The 19,256-nt window shown below is 38.1% G+C and overlaps 1 protein-coding gene across 5 annotated transcripts in view; it reads left to right on the forward strand.

Moving 5' to 3' along the window:
- Positions 1-18,867, forward strand: part of LOC129765445 (uncharacterized) — a 351,357-nt gene extending 332,490 nt beyond the window's left edge. For all 5 annotated transcript variants that reach the window (XM_055765774.1, XM_055765777.1, XM_055765775.1 and 2 more), the window contains one exon: positions 16,575-18,867. In XM_055765774.1, the coding sequence (XP_055621749.1) occupies positions 16,575-16,661 (87 nt within the window). In that variant the 3' untranslated portion in view covers positions 16,662-18,867. The remainder of the gene's footprint in view (positions 1-16,574) is intronic.
- The last annotated feature ends 389 nt before the right edge of the window (positions 18,868-19,256 follow it).

The following is a 19,256-nucleotide window of genomic DNA, read 5'->3' on the forward strand; positions in this document are numbered from 1 at the left end:
ATACGATGCTCGAAGTGTGTATGTGTGTGTGTGTCTGTGGAAACGCTCCAAGGCTGGGTAATATTGAATTAAATAAAGCTCGAAACGTGACGTTCGTGGGCTTTAGAGATACGAACCTATGGCCTATTTTTTTGCGCTGACATCTGTGCAGGCACGTATCGGGCGATTGTAGGAGTGCAACTGTAGCGGGGAAGCTTTCTGTTGGTCTTTTTTTCTCTCACTCCCCCCCCCCCTTTTGCATAACGATTTCCGTAAGCTTTGTGTCTGCATCCGTACTGACAAATAGATCAACAATTCCGGTCGTGACGAGCCCCGCATGTCGGGTGGTTCTAGGAAAGACTTTTCACCTATATTGGTGATTTTTTTTAGGGCACCCCTAACTAATCTTCATAAATGAATAGCGAAGGGAAGCAGAAATTATCTTCCTACGCAAAAAACATTCGATGCACAGGAAAAGGGAGAGGGAATGGCATCATTGAACATGTTGCTGAATCCTTGTTTGCCGTAATTTTCAACGCATAGTTCTAGTTGCCGACAGCGACACATTTCGTGGATAGGCGCAGCCCACAATCAATCGCATTTTGGATTGAGGGAAAAAAATGACAGTAACAACTTCATCAGCATAATCATATTATTTAGCCTTTCATCTTGGTTATTAGCGGGAACATGCAAAGGACTCTACATTCATTATGATGCGTATTTGTGGTTGCCAGAGGACGTATCAGATTTCTCAACGATAACCCAAACCGAAGGGTAAAGGGTGTGTCACATCAAATTGCATCACGGAAAAAACGCTGTAGAAATTCGCCCAGTAGACCGATCCTTTTGAAAATTTTAGACAGTAAAATAAAAACTATTAAACAACTTTTGGCATTTTCTTTTTATTCATACTTCGAGCCCAAGCCCGTATGCTCGCACCTTCCTCTTTACCCCGTCCATAAGGTTCTGTACAATGTCAGGTTGTAGTTTTTTTTGAACAGAAATCCATTTTCTCTTGAAGTCCGCCTCCGATTTGACAACTTTTGGGTTCTTCCGGAGGGCCTGCTTCATAATCGCTCTATTGGGCGATGCTCCGGCGCGTTGGGCGGGTTCATTTCCTTTGGCACGAAGGTGACCCCGTTGGTTTCGTACCACCCCAACACGTCCTCTGAATAGTGGCACGAAGCGAGATCCGGGCCCTCGTGCTGCTTCAATAGTGGTAGTAAGCGCTTCTGTAGGCACTCCTTAAGGTAAACCTGCCCGTTTACCGTGCCGGTCATCACGAAGGGGGCGCTCCGCTTTCCGCAAGAGCAGATCGCTTGCCACATCATGTACTTTTTGGCAAACTTGGATAGATTCTGCTTGCGAATCTCTTCCGGAACGCTGAATTTGTCCTCTGCGGAGAAGAACAACATGCCCGGCAGCTGACGAAAGTCCGCTTTGACGTAGGTTTCGTCGTCCATTACCAGGCAATGCGGCTTCGTCAGCATTTCGGTGTACACCTTCCGGGCTCGCGTCTTCCCAACCATGTTTTGCCTTTCGTCGCGGTTAGGAGCCTTCTGAGCCTTGTATGTACGCAGGCCCTCCCGCTGCTTGGTCCGCTGGACGAATGAACTTGACAAATTCAGCTCATTGGCGACATCCCGGACCGAACTTCTCGGATCACGTCTAAACTGCTTAACTACGCGCTTGTGATCTTTTTCAATGACGGAGCATCCATTTTTGCCGTTCTTCACCTTCCGTCGATGGTTAGGTTCTCGATGTATCGTTTTAGTACTCTGCTGACCGTGGATTGGACGATTTCCAGCATCTTACCGATGTCCCGATGTGACAACTCCGGATTCTCGAAATGAGTGGACAGGATCAATTCACGACGCTTTTTTTCGTTCGACGACATTTTTCCAAATTTACGAAAAATTGACAGTGAAGTATGGCCAACGTCAACTATACACTCTTATCTGATTATAAGCGAAAGCTGAAGATATAATTCCTAAAAATTAAATTTCTACAGCGTTTTTTCCGTGATACAATTTGATGTGACACACCCTTTAGTAATGAACGAATGACCGAATGAAAGTTTTTTTTTGGCTCGCATTCATGCCCTGCAGCTGGGCTGGTTTTGCAGATTCCATCACGGAAAAAGCCCGATTTTGTTCCACGGTGTAAACACCAGCGGACATAAGCTGATCGAATAGATTTTTTCTTTGGATTCAACGAGAGCAAACTGGGTTATGCAGCGGCGCACACGATTCTCTATTCAACACCCAAAGGATTAAACTCTTATCGCTACTGACTCCCCCATAGCAGACTCACTTTTTCGCTCTCTCATTGAAAGCTGGTCGGGTTGTGTAGCGTAGATATTTTTCGGAATGCTTTGGAGCAGACCTTCACCGAAATTATTTTCCCTAAGTTATCATCATCATCATCAGTGGGGAATGGTAACGAGATTTTTCAATTTTTACTTATGTCGAGTTTGTATGCGTCGCTCTAATTACAAAAGCGTCGTTAGGCTAATGAATTCGATAGCAGAGCGCGGATGATGCGTCGCATCCTTGCAGTGACTATAGAAGAGGACGATTCATGTGCAATGTGCTTCGTCGAACATCATGACTACTAGTAAATAGAATGCAATGATTATGCATTGTTAGATATACTATATTTGCTAGCCTGATGCTCCTTTCCACAATGCTCCTTTGAATACAAATGAACTGCACTCTAGACTTTCGTACAAACAATGCAAATTTTCACCTACTAAAACCCATGGCTTCTCTGTTCGTGGTATCATAGCTTTATACCGTAAACCCGAGTCCGCCCGATTGCCACCCAAAACTTACTACATCAACTGTTTCCTCCCACAAATCACTTACAGCATCAGTAGCTGCAGCAGAGGCAGCAACGGCAGCGGTTCCATCACAATGATGGAAAATTATTATTATAATGAATGTGTGAAGCACTCTCGTTTACGTTTCGGAGCAAAGGGATTACTGGTTGCTATACACATTGCAGCCGCCATGTGCCATTGTGTTTATTCACCCATTCACACATGGATACACGAACACCCCAAATTGTAGCCGACGCAAACACACATAAATTGGCTCACAAAAGTGCAATATGGGGAAAGCTTGCATCTACTTACGAGTGACAATGGCTCAGTGTGGAATGTGTTGGGGGATAGGTTGGGGGGTGAGGAGCATTTGGTTGTGCTCTCGACCAACAAAGCAAACCACCGACGCATCCCAGAAATGCTGATGCATGCAGCAGCAGCAGTAGCAGTGGTGGGTGGGAGCATTGTTATCATGGTAATGTTAACAATAATAATTATAACAATTGTTATTATTATTATTTCAGGATTATCGTAAACAGGGATTACGTATCGGATTACCAAATAAAGCACTGGATGGGAGTCGTCACTTTGCGTGCTGCTGTGCGAACTGCAACTGCAACTCCAGATCAAATTGTCATCAATTTGCGATGTTTGGTGGGCGTTTCGTTTCTTGACGGAAAATCTGAGTATATATTTTTTAAATTTTATACAAAAACATATCTTGAAAAAAAGGAAACTATTGAAATGAACTGGAGACAATTTGGTGGATTCACTTTGATGAACTCCACTGTCGTTGTACGTTTGTAGTGCATCCTGTAATAATTGCTGGCAGAGATTCCAACCTTCCTGATTTTTAGGATTTCCCAGACTTTTTGGGAATTCCCTGATATCCTGACAAACACTCAATTTTGTCTAATTTTTCTGAAATCATCTTGATATCTTCTGTTTTTTGTACTTTTTAGTTTATCAAAAAGAATCTCTTTCAAAGTTTTCTTATTTGGAAATAAGAACTGTCATAATAGCTCTCCGGTCGGCACATGTATAATGCTTACATTAAATTAAATTCTCTTGATACCGTCATCTGGGGGCAAACTGATCACCGGGTTAAAATTAATCAAACGCATTACTGATAACTATCTGAAATTTATGGAGGCATTATTTAAATAAATTTAAAACTTATATGAAACATTCAATAATGATCTGTAGATTCTTATCGTCGATGTTCTCATCGAATCGCACATTGAATTTGAAAAAAATATATCTTTTTCTGAACAGCATCTTCGTTTCCACTTTCAAGCATGGTGAAGAAACATTTGTTAACTCTTTGTGGTAGCTTGTCTGATCTCAGCCACTACAGCAAGAAACCATGCTAATCTTATATTTTACTCAATCAAGTATCAGTTTATGCTTTTCCTAAACGAAGCTTGAAGCTTGACCTGTTCACGAATAAATGTGGTGCTCCTATGAGTAATAGATAACGGGTCTCAGTATCAAACAAAGTAGTCACCCACACAAGATAACGCACAGTGTGTTGAATGCATAGAAATGTGGGACAAAAATCATAAAAGCAGAATTTAGCCATTGTAACACTTCGGTGTGATGGAAAAGATTGTTCATAAGTATCAGAACTACTGTTCGTATGAATGTCTCATGTTATTTGAATAATCGCATAAGTGTCTCAAGCGACAAAATCTTTGTTCATCTTAAGTGAAAAGATCATTTCGGATACGCGGAAATCATTATTTGAGTAACTACTGGTTTAAATTATATTGAAGTAGTTGTTTTTTAACACTCCTATACTGCCGTTCTACGCATAGTTGTCCCATGTTCCAAAATCAGCAACTGAGAAAAACGCAATCAAAGTTTTCTAACACATTTGTCTAGCAGAAGCTTCAAGCATTTCAGTTTAGCAATACACCTGGTTTTTTTATAAGCACTAAGCTATTGCTTAATGAAATGTGAAGAGATTCCCTCAATTGAAGCAATCTAGGTGGATTAGGGGCTTAAAATGCATGGTGGTACAGTTATGCGTAAAATATCAACATGGGACAATTGAACTTGATTTGGTTTTTTTTTAATACTAGGAACAAATAATAAGTTTTTTGTGTTTTTCCAAAAGATTATGCATAAAAAGATTCTTTTATGAAGCAAAAGTGAAAATTGTCAAAAAGTAACATTTGAGAACTATGCGTAAAACGACAGTGTCATAGCATAAAAAAGTAAACATAATTGGTGCCGTAGCCAGTGGCATCGGTGTGTAGTATATAGTAATGTAGTATCCCTAGTATCAGTGCTGGAACTTTTTCCTACATCTTGTTCTCCTATTGAACGACGATAAAGTTGACGTTAAGGAGATTGTATTGAAATACTTCGAATCCGGTCATACGTTAATGACGGCTGACAGTTTTCATGCGACACGACCGAGTAGTGGATTTCGAAGACTTCAAAAGAGCTGTTGGAGGGGCCAAGAAGCGCGTCGATGTGATGAACATGCAGAGCATACAATTTTTTAAAACTGAATTTGCCGTTACTCAATACACTCTCAATAAATGAAATCCGCGGCCATTTATTGAGAATATTAGACGGGTCAGAATTGCTAAAGGTCGGTATGATATCGGCTATTCTGATGTTGTTGACAGCAAGCAACTGAATTATTGTGTTTTGCTATCTAAGAAACAGCAAAAGATGCTTGCAGCTGGTCACTTTTCGTTAGATGGCAGCATGAAGTGGCAAAAAGCTCCGAGAGGAATTCAAAAGCAACGGAAGAAATTGTTATTGGCAGCAATACTTCCAGTTGTTCCAGAAGCCATTTCATACTTTTCTGGATTTTTTTACAAATCGTATACTTTGACCAAATCTCCTCTTTTCCTGAAAGTATACGTGGTTTATGGATGACCCTTTTCTTTCAAAAGCACTCCTAGCAGTTTATATTATTATATGAATAATGCACATAACATTCCTGTACTTGAATCGATTCATTTATTATAGATCTACAAAAAATACATAGTGGGACAGTTATGCCTAGAATATCAACATGGGACAATTGAACTTGATGTTGTTTTTTTGAATACTGGGAACAAACAATAAGGTTTTTTGTGTTTTTCCGGAAGATTATGCATAAAAACAACGTTTTATGAAGAAAAGTGAAAATTGTCAAAAAGTAACATGGGACAACTATGCGTAGAACGACAGTATTCTCGCGCATTGGTCAGTCAGACCGAGAAATCAACAATTCGCTCATTTCTCAGAAAACATCAACACTACGACTTTGGGATTCTCTCCAGCTTCGTTATTCGTCGTTCGTCATCGTTTAGCGTATCGCATGTGTTGGTACAAAGGGGACGTGTGCCACTTTCTTAACACTTACGGTCTGACCAACCGACGCGAGTATAGGAGTAACTTTTTTGGACAAGTGCCTTTTTTCATATTCTATAATTTCGTTGAATGAAATGCATAAAATAATGTTAGTGGCGTGGAATATTTATTGCATATTATGCATAAGATCATTACCTGACTATTCTTATTTGATTTCAGCCTCTTTTGTAAGTGGATTGAACGGATCCATATCCGGATCCATATATTAACTATTCGTCGTTAGATTCATACGTTCAAAAGCAAAATATAAATGTTTGACTTTCGTATAGATATTCGCTAAATATAATGGTCATACATATCCACACTTGTGAAAGAAATTCACTTCTGGAATAATTGTGAATAGTAAACTATGAATTAGTGCTACTTTTTAACAGTTACATTTTCGGGGATATTTTTTTATAATGGACAATATCGACAAGAAAACAAGAGAAAGAAAAGGAAGTTCCTAGAAATCCTTTTATACCATCTTTTCATGCCCCATCTAAAAAAGGCATATTAGAGAGACAGAGACAGATTAGATTAGAATATTAGAAATATGCAAACTTCATATTGCAGAACCTTTATCATCTGGTATTTATCTAAAAGGTCGTTATACATTCTTCTCTTTGATGAAAGAACCAAAAAATACGCAACAACTGCAAGAAATGTAAAAAATATGTTTGTTTCGAGCACGCAGTTCTGCTATATTCTGATTCTTACTCCAATGAAACCACAACCGATTAATACGTTTTTATGTTGTTTTACAGCTATTTATACTTCCATGAATTATTTTCAGTTGCTTACTTTTAATTTATAACAATTACAAATTCGAATTTCGTTATTTGTGTTGGAGTATCAAAAATTGCTCTGTTTTGAGGAGGCTGAATAAGATGACTATTAAAACATAATAAAGATGAAAAACACAATTTTTTTTGAGTTTTTTCATTCAATCATACCCTCTTCTTCAAATAAATGCCAATAAAGTCCGTAACACACAATGACAACATTACAGAGAAGTTCAATTTTCGGTCTGACACCGTGCGCGAGTATACGTGTTATAATTTGCACGAGAGTACAGGAGGGTTAAGAGCAGAATAATTGTTTTCATAAGTGCCTTATGTCATCTGAATAATCTCATGTAAAAAATCTTTGTTTGTTTAAAGTGAAAAGTGCTGATCTTTTCGGATACACATTGCTGGCATTGATTACACATTTATTATATCAATGGCAAAAGTATCTCATATTCAACGGATAGTAAAAATAAAATTCTGTATTGATCATCCTCATATGAATTACTGTTGGAGACTGTTTGTATATATATATATATATATATATATATATATATATATATATATATATATATATATATATATATATATATATATATATATATATATATATATATGTATATATAATAATCAAAAAAAATAATTACGACCAGTACGAAACCCACGCCCAAATTTAATACGACCGCAAAGGGTTAAACATATCAAAACGATAGACACTTAACATATTAATTCACACCCGGACGATTCTTATGAGTTGAAACAGTAATAAAATAGTTACAATTTCTATTGAAACAAATGAGAAAAATCAATTTTACAAAAAAATGGCTGCGTTATATCTATGATATAACCGCAAAGTTGACGTGGGACTAGGCTAGCTTAGCAACCATTAGTTTGTATTGATTAAATTTTTGATTGATTTAAACAATTCGCGAATTCAATCGAATTCAATATATTTGCTTTGTGAGTAAACAGATTGAATAAATGCCATGTAAGGTCAATTCATGCATTGTTACAAGTAAATTTAATGACAGTACTTTTTCGTTTGGTACGATGCTTAGGACAAAATATGTGAACGGAAGAATTATCAAAGGATTATTTTATTTAACATTTCCCTCTGAAGTTTGCATCTCTCAAGTGTACGTACTTCTCGAACCGCAAATTTGTTTAATTTGATGAACTTCAGGTACTCAGTGCCAGAAATTCAGTGAGTAGAAGATATGAAGGCATATCCTTCAATGCAATCGTGCCAAAGCGTTGTGTTCGTACCCGTTTTTGTAATCCGTGTTAGGAAAACACTTTTCGGAGTGCAAAAAAAACATGCGGGTGCAGAAGTACCCCCGGCTTTCCTGAATCAACAACTTCAACTTATACCGTGTTCGGGAAACATATTCTGGCCAGCACAAAAGCAAGCGAGTACAAAAGTACTCGCAGTTTGCATTCAATTGTAAAACCGATTTCCCCAGTCACCTTGGTTTTGAAGTCTGTGTTAGGCAAACACATTTCAGTCGGAACAAAATACCTCCGACCTGCATGAAATTGCAATGCCAAATTCCCCACGCTCCATACATTTGAAGTCTGTGTTGGGGAAACTCATTTCAGTCGGAACAAAAATATCCCTTTCCTGTATTTGCAATGCCGATTTCCTCAAGGCTGCTTCGTTATGATGGCTGTGTTGGGGAAACTACAGGGTGGGCCAATCAAAACAAAGTATTTAGGGCGTTTAGATAACGCTTAACATTTTACAGTTATTCAATTGTTTATCTAATGATAAATAACATTTTATTAATTGCGATAGATACGTAGAAATATTCCCTATCAATTGATGCAAACATCTTCCCGATACAGTAAGAAATGTTCGAGTTATAGGCATTTGGAATCTTTCATTTTTTCCTGCATGTTCTGCGTTTAGGTTTTCATTTTACCCCCCATATAATCCGGTTAGACGTAGTCCCACGTCAAAATTCGAGGTGTTGTATACGTGACACGACCGCTTAGGACGTAGGACTACGCAATTGTGTTTAATATGTTGGCTTATCATTTCGGATATTATTTGGAAATGCGTCGAAATTTCATAAATTACTCTTTAGTAAAAAGTTCCGGGGACCCTGAAAAAGGCTTAATGGCTTGCGTGGTTTTGTGAAATCATTTCGAGAAACAACGATCCTTCCTTACTTTTGCGAGAACAATACACCAATTGGTCATATGTCGCAATTAGTTTCTTTATATCAATGTACGCATTGCACTGAGTATTTAACGAGAGGCATCTTCCGTGCATCGCCATTCAACAAGCATCAAACACGCGTCTAACAGATGCACACAGTTGCATCGATGAAAATGAAACATCGCGAGAATGACCGTTTATGAAAAATCGTTTCTCGACTCTCGGTCAAAACCGTCAACGAAGCTAGGAGCTTGATGCATCAGAACAGAGCGCACGAGAGCAAATACGAATGGCAACTAAAAGTATCGAAAGTGTTCTATTCACAAATACAGCTAGCGTTCAAAGCTCGAGGGGAAACATAAGACACAAAACGAGCAGAATAGCGACGTTTGTAGTTTCGGGCACAGAAAGATTCTCAAAAGTTTCCACGGAGGAGATGCAACACTTACAGGCTAACGACAGTTTACTTACTATGCAAGGGTGGAAGTAAACTTTGCAAATATTCTCTTTTCGCCATCCCCCTACATTGTTTTTATCTAGCGACTGCATAAGTTGCCCGTTATTGACAGCTCTGTTCGGCACACAAAGCACACAAATGGACAGAACAAATGTATGGGAAAATGGGAATGCTTCCAATTTTCATCAATTTCATGCCATACAAAATAAACACAAATTTCTACATTACTCGAGAATTAATCCAGCAAATGAAACCAAATTAGGCATATGGAGGTTTTAGGGCGCAATAAATGTTTCTATGGTAGTTAGACACTCCACCCCCCCCCCCCCCTCTCTAAGAGGGGGCTGCCATACAAATGAAACTCAAATTTCCGCATTACTCGAGAATTAATCAAGCAAACGAAACCAAATTTGGCATGTGAATATTTTAGGTGGCACGAAACGTTTCACTCCTCACCTTCTCTATGGGGAGAAGAGGGGAGGGGTCTGTCTTTATTCTATCATATTTTCTGTATCAAACATTTATTCCATGTAACGGAGAAACATGTTATTTGCAAGTGGTTGAAAAATCTTGAACGAGAATTGTGTCTGTAAATAATCTGATATTACAATGATGAGTTTAGGAATTTCTAAGTAAAAGGTAAATTCAACGGGGTCGATTGTAAGATCATTCAATGAACAGTTCTGCGATTGGACTCATGAACTTGCGCTTAGTAAGAAAACGTGAATGTTTGAAGGTATTGATAACCAAAACAAATTGTGGGCGGGACAAAGTTTGCCGGGTCAGCTAGTAGCATATAAAACAAATCTTAGAAAACTTCCGATTCGATTGGTAATCGTTGAAATCCGTTCGCAACAAAAATAATTATTAAAGCTAACTTTATTTCATTAAAACGGGACCTGTTTTCTGATTTGACACCCTTAATGTAAGACGTAGTCCTACGTCAAAAAAAACCAAGAAAGACTTTTTGTTTCCTTAACCGAACAACCAATGCTGCGGTTCAGTTTTCTCGGATGCGACTGAACCAAACATAACACTACAAGTTTCATTCGAAACAACACTTCAAATCGCTCCACGGGGTCCGGAGATATGGCCGGCACGAGATCAGAGGCTACAGATTCCAGAACCCAAAACTACAGCAAACCCGCCATTTTGGGTATCAAACTTCATGATTTTTCAAAACTGGCCTGTATGAAATGAACTCAAGCTTACTCATATCCCTGAGTTATTATTCAAATGGAAGTTAGTGAAGGAATAGAAGATTTTCCACATATTTTCGTGCATGAAAATGAAGAAAAAATAGATTTACCAATTTCACCTCAAACCTTTTGTTTTGAAATTTTCCGCGAAAATATTTTCCAAACTAACATTTAAGGAAAATTTTCTACAAAAAAAATCATTACGTTTTGTGACCTCAGCACAAAAACAGGTTTTAATAAAAATTGGATGCATACTTAACAAAAAAAATCGGAAATATTCACATTTTTCTGAAAAGCGTGATCAATTTGCCCCCGGTTTACGGTACATAGCAATACCCATTTTTTATCAAAATGTGTGATCGTTGCGAATCGATTGAATTTATTTTCCCAGAGTGAAAATCTCGAACGCACAAATGTTTCGAGGTTTCTCGAAACAGTGTTAGACAATTGCATGAAACCAGAATATTTGACGAACTGAAGAAATAATTACGAGATTAAGTTTGAGGAACAATATTATCTTGCATGATGTGTATGTACAAGTAGCCGCAAAGTTATTGACGAGGAAATACGATTCAAAGTGTAATATTACACAATAGAAACTTTTTGAATTTAAAGTCAATATAATAAGATATGACATTTGTTCGTCAGATTCAAAATAGAATCAATGGTTAAATTATAATAAACATCTATAATCGAATCGAATAACGTCAAAATGAGAAAAAATCAACAATTCATCCACTGCTGATATGCTTTCCTCATTTGGTGATTTTGCAAATCTTTTTCGAATGCAAAACCTTTAATTCTAGAACGTATAAAAATACTGGAGAACAAACATGTAGGGGAAATGGGGGGAATTTGGACTACCTAAGCAAATCGCCTAATATTTTCAAACCAATACGGTCTAAATAAAAAATGTCACATTGTATACTGAGCTACACTTGTTTTCTCTCAATACATAATGTTTAATCATTATATAAAGCTTCAATCTACCAAATATATCATAAAATAAAAGAAATGTTTTTTGGACATTAAAATGTGATGCGGGCTGATTTGGACCGTCTGTGGGGTGATTTGGTCCAGTGTGTGTTTCATCGAAAAAAAAACATACTTATGTTTATGTAAAGTATTTTGGGATAATGTTACAATCAGTAACAATGTTTTGGGATCGATATCAGGTGTCTTGGCCAGATTTCAGACCAGAAAAGTTGGATTGACACCATCTCGAATTCTGCATGAATCATTTCACTGTTGGTCGAGCATTTTCAAACACTTTTGATGCTTGGTCAAAGAAAATCCGTTCTCGATGGCCTGCGTTTCTCTTTCAAGCTCCTCCTTCTTCCAACGTTGTCTGTCCATTCTCTTCTTATAATTTAGAGGCATCTGGAATCAATTAGACAAAAAAAAGTCTCAAACCTGTAGGACAGAGATATTTCAGTTTTAATGAAAAATTACCCTTTCGTCTTTGATGATGAATAATTCAATAAACAACCGTCGCACCGCAAATCGAAAGGCAGTTTTAAAAACCCCACTAAATTCTGGATAAGGGTAATTTGTTACTTTGACGAAAAAAAAAATTATTTCAATTTTTTGCATGGATTTCAAAAAAGTGCCAAGAACAGAATTTGAACAGTGCATTTGAACTATGATTCTGCAAATATCGCAGTAAGTTCTAATGTTTGCAGGCATATTTTTAGCGTAGTGTATTACCTAAACATCTGTGAACGTTTCATTTTTATACGTTCAGCCGTTTCAAATCTTATCAGAAGTATAAAACTCTACGCGACTCTCAGAACGAACAATTCGTATAAAAATGTGTACATAATTCTAATACGTGCAAGTTGTTTCCGATATCCGACTTCGTACTCTGTTCCTCTAATTTTTTTGTCGAATGTATTCCAAAACTTGGTAGTTTAAGCTCCAAAATGATGTACATCCCATCTTTATGCGTTCATTTTATGTACAAAATGCAATGCGTTTGCAATGAAAAAAATCGGCAATTACTTTTCGGGAAACTCAATACAGTAATCGTTCGTTAACTGAACCTACTTTGTCTGGACTGTTTTTTAACTGGGCTCAAAAGCAGCAATTCGTAATTCATATTCAATATTCAATTTGAATATTCGCTGTGAGCGGCATTCGAATGTAGTTTGAGATGTTATAAAAATTGACATTATTTTCGCTTTGATTAAAATACAGAAAAATAATTTCCCCGAACTATATTTCATACCTGTTGTCGAGCTTAATGCAAAACTTCCAGTGGAAACCTTTTATTTGTTCGATTTCACAATCAACGCGAATCAAACAATTCATTGAAGCACCTCTCGATTTAATTTGAGCAAATGTCAATATCTGGGCTTCCTTTCTCGCCCACTTACCGAAGGAAAACTGTAATTAGTTTTTTATTCTTCGAGCTCAATTAAAGGGTGTGTCACATCAAATTGCATCACGGAAAAAACGCTGTAGAAATTCGCCCAGTAGACCGATTCTTTTGAAAATTTTAGACAGTGAAATAAAAACTATTAAACAACTTATGGCATTTTCTTTTTATTCATACTTCGAGCCCAAGCCCGTATGCTCGCACCTTCCTCTTTACCCCGTCCATAAGGTTCTGTACAACGTCAGGTTGTAGTTTTTTTTGAACAGAAATCCATTTTCTCTTGAAGTCCGCCTCCGATTTGACAACTTTTGGGTTCTTCCGGAGGGCCTGCTTCATAATCGCTCAATATTTCTCTATTGGGCGAAGCTCCGGCGCATTGGGCGGGTTCATTTCCTTTGGCACGAAGGTGACCCCGTTGGCTTCGTACCACCCCAACACGTCCTCTGAATAGTGGCACGAAGCGAGATCCGGGCCCTCGTGCTGCTTCAATAGTGGTAGTAAGCGCTTCTGTAGGCACTCCTTAAGGTAAACCTGCCCGTTTACCGTGCCGGTCATCACGAAGGGGGCGCTCCGCTTTCCGCAAGAGCAGATCGCTTGCCACATCATGTACTTTTTGGCAAACTTGGATAGATTCTGCTTGCGAATCTCTTCCGGAACGCTGAAGTTGTCCTCTGCGGAGAAGAACAACAGGCCCGGCAGCTGACGAAAGTCCGCTTTGACGTAGGTTTCGTCGTCCATTACCAGGCAATGCGGCTTCGTCAGCATTTCGGTGTACAGCTTCCGGGCTCGCGTCTTCCCCACCATGTTTTGCCTTTCGTCGCGGTTAGGAGCCTTCTGAACCTTGTATGTACGCAGGCCCTCCCGCTGCTTGGACCGCTGGACGAATGAACTTGACAAATTCAGCTTATTGGCGACATCCCGGACCGAACTTCTCGGATCACGTCTAAACTGCTTAACTACGCGCTTGTGATCTTTTTCACTGACGAAGCATCCATTTTTGCCGTTCTTCACCTTCCGGTCGATGGTTAGGTTCTCGAAGTATCGTTTTAGTACTCTGCTGACCGTGGATTGGACGATTTCCAGCATCTTACCGATGTCCCGATGTGACAACTCCGGATTCTCGAAATGAGTGCACAGGATTAATTCACGACGCTCTTTTTCGTTCGACGACATTTTTCCAAATTTACGAAAAATTGACAGTGAAGCATGGCCAATGTGATCTATACACTCTTATCTGATTATAAGCGAAAGCTGAAGATATAATTCCTAAAAATTAAATTTCTACAGCGTTTTTTCCGTGATGCAATTTGATGTGACACACCCTTTATGAGAGAAACGAAATTCACAAGTTTGTTAGAATATCTGAACAAATACCATGATCAGCCGTCCACCTAACCGACTTAGTGAAAACTATTCGCACCATGAACCAGATACCTGTTTTAACTTCACCGTTTACCACGGATGCCACGTGTTTTTTCTTATATCTGCGAAAAATGATTGAAAAGTTTTTTTTTTGGGGCCAATTTTATGAAACAAATATCTCCGAAAAATTCACATACACTATCATATTGAAATGTCTTCACATACTTTATAATTTCTTCAAAATGTCTTCACAAAATCAAATGTCCTCGCAGTCAGTTAAATGTCTTCAAAATAAAAACATGTCTTCAAACCTGACATCTCGAGCTGTAGCATTTTCAGAAAAAGTACATTAAGGAATGCCATACAAACAGATTTTTTTGTATAGTGCGATTTGTATTTCAAAGATTCCGTTTTGATCCCATTGTTGAGTTTTAAAAAGTTGCGAATACATTCAATTTGATGCATTCAATTTTTTTGCAAAATGAAATACTTTTGTTTTCTAATTTCGCTCATGTTAGTCACTGCCAGTGTATGATGACGGATGAAAACTTAACGATTTCATCACGTTTGAGTTGTCTCAATGTGCAAAGCTGAGTTGAAGATACGATTGACATCGCCAACATAGATCGGGTTGCGGTTGCCCAATGTGTAGAAGGCCAGACAGTGGTACCAATTTTAAAAAACAATTCATTTGTTTAAAAAAATGTTTAAGGGGAAGAATTAAAATAATAAATTACCGGTATATATTTGACAGAATGCAGTATTCCGAGGTAGCCAAGTCATTAGAATATGGGGGATGTGGAACCCTGTTTTCATTAATTTTACGATCACAACTGATGAGGATTATTACTTGCGAATCCCAAAAGGCAGTCGCCATAACATTTCCGGCCGGAGGAACGATCTTCGTCTTTTTGGCGCAGATTCTCCCCCCGTTGTTTACATTGTTCTTTGGTCTAAGTGATAGTGATAGTGATGTATCCATGTTTCATCCATAGTTACGGAACAACGTCTCAAGTCCTGGAGATTCTGCTGGACAGTTGCAAACCGTTCTTGCAACGCTTCACAAGATTTCGTTTATAGTCAAGCGTGAGCAATCCCAAAATATTATGCACCTTTTCATTCGAAATACTCACAGCCCTACCAATCTCACCCAATTCCAATCTTCTGTCATCCATCATCATATCATGGATTTTATCAATGACTTCTGGAGTAGTAACCTCAGCAGGGCGTCCAAAAAGATCAGCGTCACTTGTGCTTATATGACAACTTCGAATATTTGGAAACCACTTATAAACTTTTTCTGAGGCGTTTTGTCTTTCTTAAAGTAATTTTTTCATGTGTTTTTCGACTTCCTCGATTCAAACGAATGCCAACACAAAGAATCAGACCGATGTGCCTGAAACTTGGCGTGTGTTGTTCCAAGAGATGCTACTAACTAAACACAACCTCGATACATGCCAGTACTGCACTACTACACTCTGTTAAAATTCTATAAGGCCAATTTCTTTAAATTTCTCCAGTAACACATGTAGTAAGAGTCCTAAGTCATTTTTTTGATACATTATTTAGTTCCTCAAGATGTATTCATCTAACCCCAATTCACTTCAAAGGAATCGTACAGTTCAGTATTGTCCCTTGCTATAATTGGATTTCACACTATTAATTAAGCAAAATCATCGTTTGGGTTAATTACTTTAAATATTCGGTTATTTTTTGCAGAACAGGCTTCTTGATAATTCACTAAGCATCGGAAACGCAGTTTAGATCTCATCTACAGTAGTATATCGCTTCACCATAGCGTAAATCCTTCGAACTAGGACTCCCAAAGGCATTTCAATAGAAACAGCTGGTCATTTCAGCATATCTTTTTTTTTATCTTTGATCCACGATTTGCTTTCGCTTTCGATGATATTCGAGAAAAAGGCGGAGCAAAGCCATCCAGAACTCGGATTAACGTTTTGCATCAACATATGTATGGATACACACAATGGATACGATCAATATTCCATTCTGTCTACAAACTAACAACCGATCTGCACTTGTGCTAACCCGTTATCCGTTTTCCCGTTACAGGATTACACCAGTTTCTTCGCCAAACACGCGTTGAACCAGACCTACCCGAGCTATCGGGCTCCACCAGGCACCCAACACCACTGTTAAGAACCCACACACTCACTGAAGCATGCTCTGGGCAACACCAACAATACTTCGAACCACGAGTAGCTTCAATGACAGTCGAACTTAGATAAACTTTTGAAATTTTCTCCAGTTCACATTGTTCACAAGTACCAGTACTGAGAGAGCGGATAAAACAATTTTGAGCACACAAACATAAATAACTAACTATTTGAAAGGTCTAATTTAAACCAACAAGGTGCAACGAAACAACTAACAAATATACGACGTAAACGGCTTAGGCAGCAACAAATTATACTTGATATGTTATCATAAGATGAAAAGATTTGTAACTAATTGTTTATTGTTATTTTAATTTTTTTTTGTTGGAGTGACTCTCTTCTATAATTCTTCTGGTTACGATTGATAATAACTTTGCTATTATTATTTTTTGTTCCGATTTCAGTACACATATATAAATATCTAACGCTTAATGACGTTTTAATTACTAATAGATGAATAATCACAACAGAATAACCGCAATCGTATTATGCTAAACTATTATTAAACATGTCAGGATGCAAAGAGACGAAAAGGCAGCAGCAACAACAACAACAACACCAAAAAATGGTTGGATGCGAAAACGCATGTGTTAATTGCAATTTATAATCAAATATATTATTTATAATGAGTTTCTAGTGTTCGATATAGAGAAACCTACAGGAAGGGGGAGAGAGAATGATTTGAATGTCGGAACCCCCCAAAATCGCATGGTTGTAAGCAACGCTTCTCGCCTGCAGGACAAATCCAAACATAGAATACAATTGAGAGAAGGTTGGGTACAACCCTACCATTGGGAGGGGACAGTGGGGAAAAAATAAAATCGACTGCAAAGCTTATGTTTCATTTATTTTGTCATAACCGAAACAGGCCGTAACCGAAGAGCGACACGAAAAAAAATCTGGTTTAAATTTCACACCGACGCATCGCAGCTTGCTGTCAAAAAGTGCAAGTGGGAGCATGAAAGAATTCCAGACAACAGCAGCAGCAGCATCCGCGCGAATGCGGGTGACAAAAATAATTATTTTATACATTCAGATGTTTACCATTAATTTAAGCGGAAGTCATCAAACGTTCGTTGAAGCATACATTTTTCATGCACTGCTCTTCTTTCTCAATAATTCACAATATTACGGAAAAATTATTCGGGAACATTCACAATGAATGAGGTTAACGCCATTTCCGGTGAGCAGTTGAAGGCAAAAGGTAACGCGTTACAATGTACGCATAAATCCTCGCCGAAAGTAATTACTACCCGCTAGCATGACTATTCACAAACTCCGGCCTTGTTAATTAATTTCCATTGTCATCGGTGCTTTGCCAACACAGAAAAAAAACCGATAAAATATTGCAATCCTACTTTTAGATATGCGTGCAAACAGCCCCATAATTAATTTACATGTTATCAGTGGCTCACCGATAAATATGTTGAGTGTATTCCAAATCAACAAACCATTCATCGGAAGCTACGTATCTATCCTGGGCAATAGGAAACAAATGTCCACTTTCGCATTCTAATAAATAACTCTTATTGTGATGATCAGAATTATGAAATGTTTCGTAATTTGAATATTTTTTTTTTCAAATCTCGCTACGCCACGCGGGAAGCCCCCTCACGAATATTGATGAATTTTATAAATTTGTTTTCTCTGCCTACACATTTATGCGATCAGATTGTGGCACGAATAATAAAACGCTAAATGTTTGCAAATATTTGAAAGCACCGCTCATAAACTGATGATGACGGATGATGCTGTTAGAAAATACACACACACAAAAACGATTCCCGGTGGCTCTTTCTCTCCCTCTTCCGGTTGGCTAATATGTTAACACAGAGCTTGGTTAGTTTTTCAATTTGTTTTTATTTCGATAGTTAGAGTATGCAGCAACAAATAATAAATGAACAAAAAAAACGAGCATTAACAAATACAGTATCAATATCGAATTTCGCTAAAACGCATACGTATTAATATTTATGATCATTGTTTGTATGATTTTGCGAGGACACGCAGACGTGTGGGCGTGAAAGGATAAAAAATGCTACAGCCATGGTTCACATACTCACACGTACACAACGGTTTACATGGAACACAATATATTTTGTAATATTTTGTAAGAGGATTCACAGTGAGAATAAATAAACGATCCGTATTTTGTGCGCTCGCGTAACGAAAGGCTACGATGACAACAATTGGGCTGGTGTGTTTTTTTCCCAGTTCTCTAAAGCAACCGAAAACCAATGCAAGGATGATGTTTAACCCTTTCGTTACGAGCGTCGTTTTTAGACGACATGAAATTCATACTGATCTTCGATCACACCAGCGCGATGTGCATACTTTTCGGCGCAGTGCTCCGTACAGCGGTAGCACTTCGGCAGAGCACACTGCGTAATGAAAGGGTTAAATTTTGAAAATTACACACTTTGGCTTCTGAAAACACGTTTGGTGAAAAAGTTTGCTTTTAATTCAATTTAGTTGCATTTTCACAAGTCTATACAATGTGCGTTTGATGTGTAAAACAATTCCACAAATAACGGCCCTTCATCTTCAATCGGCATACATTCGGCATCATTGTCTGCAC

This window comes from Toxorhynchites rutilus, chromosome 2, assembly GCF_029784135.1.
Source record: "Toxorhynchites rutilus septentrionalis strain SRP chromosome 2, ASM2978413v1, whole genome shotgun sequence".
NCBI classification, from domain to species: Eukaryota; Metazoa; Arthropoda; class Insecta; order Diptera; family Culicidae; genus Toxorhynchites; species Toxorhynchites rutilus.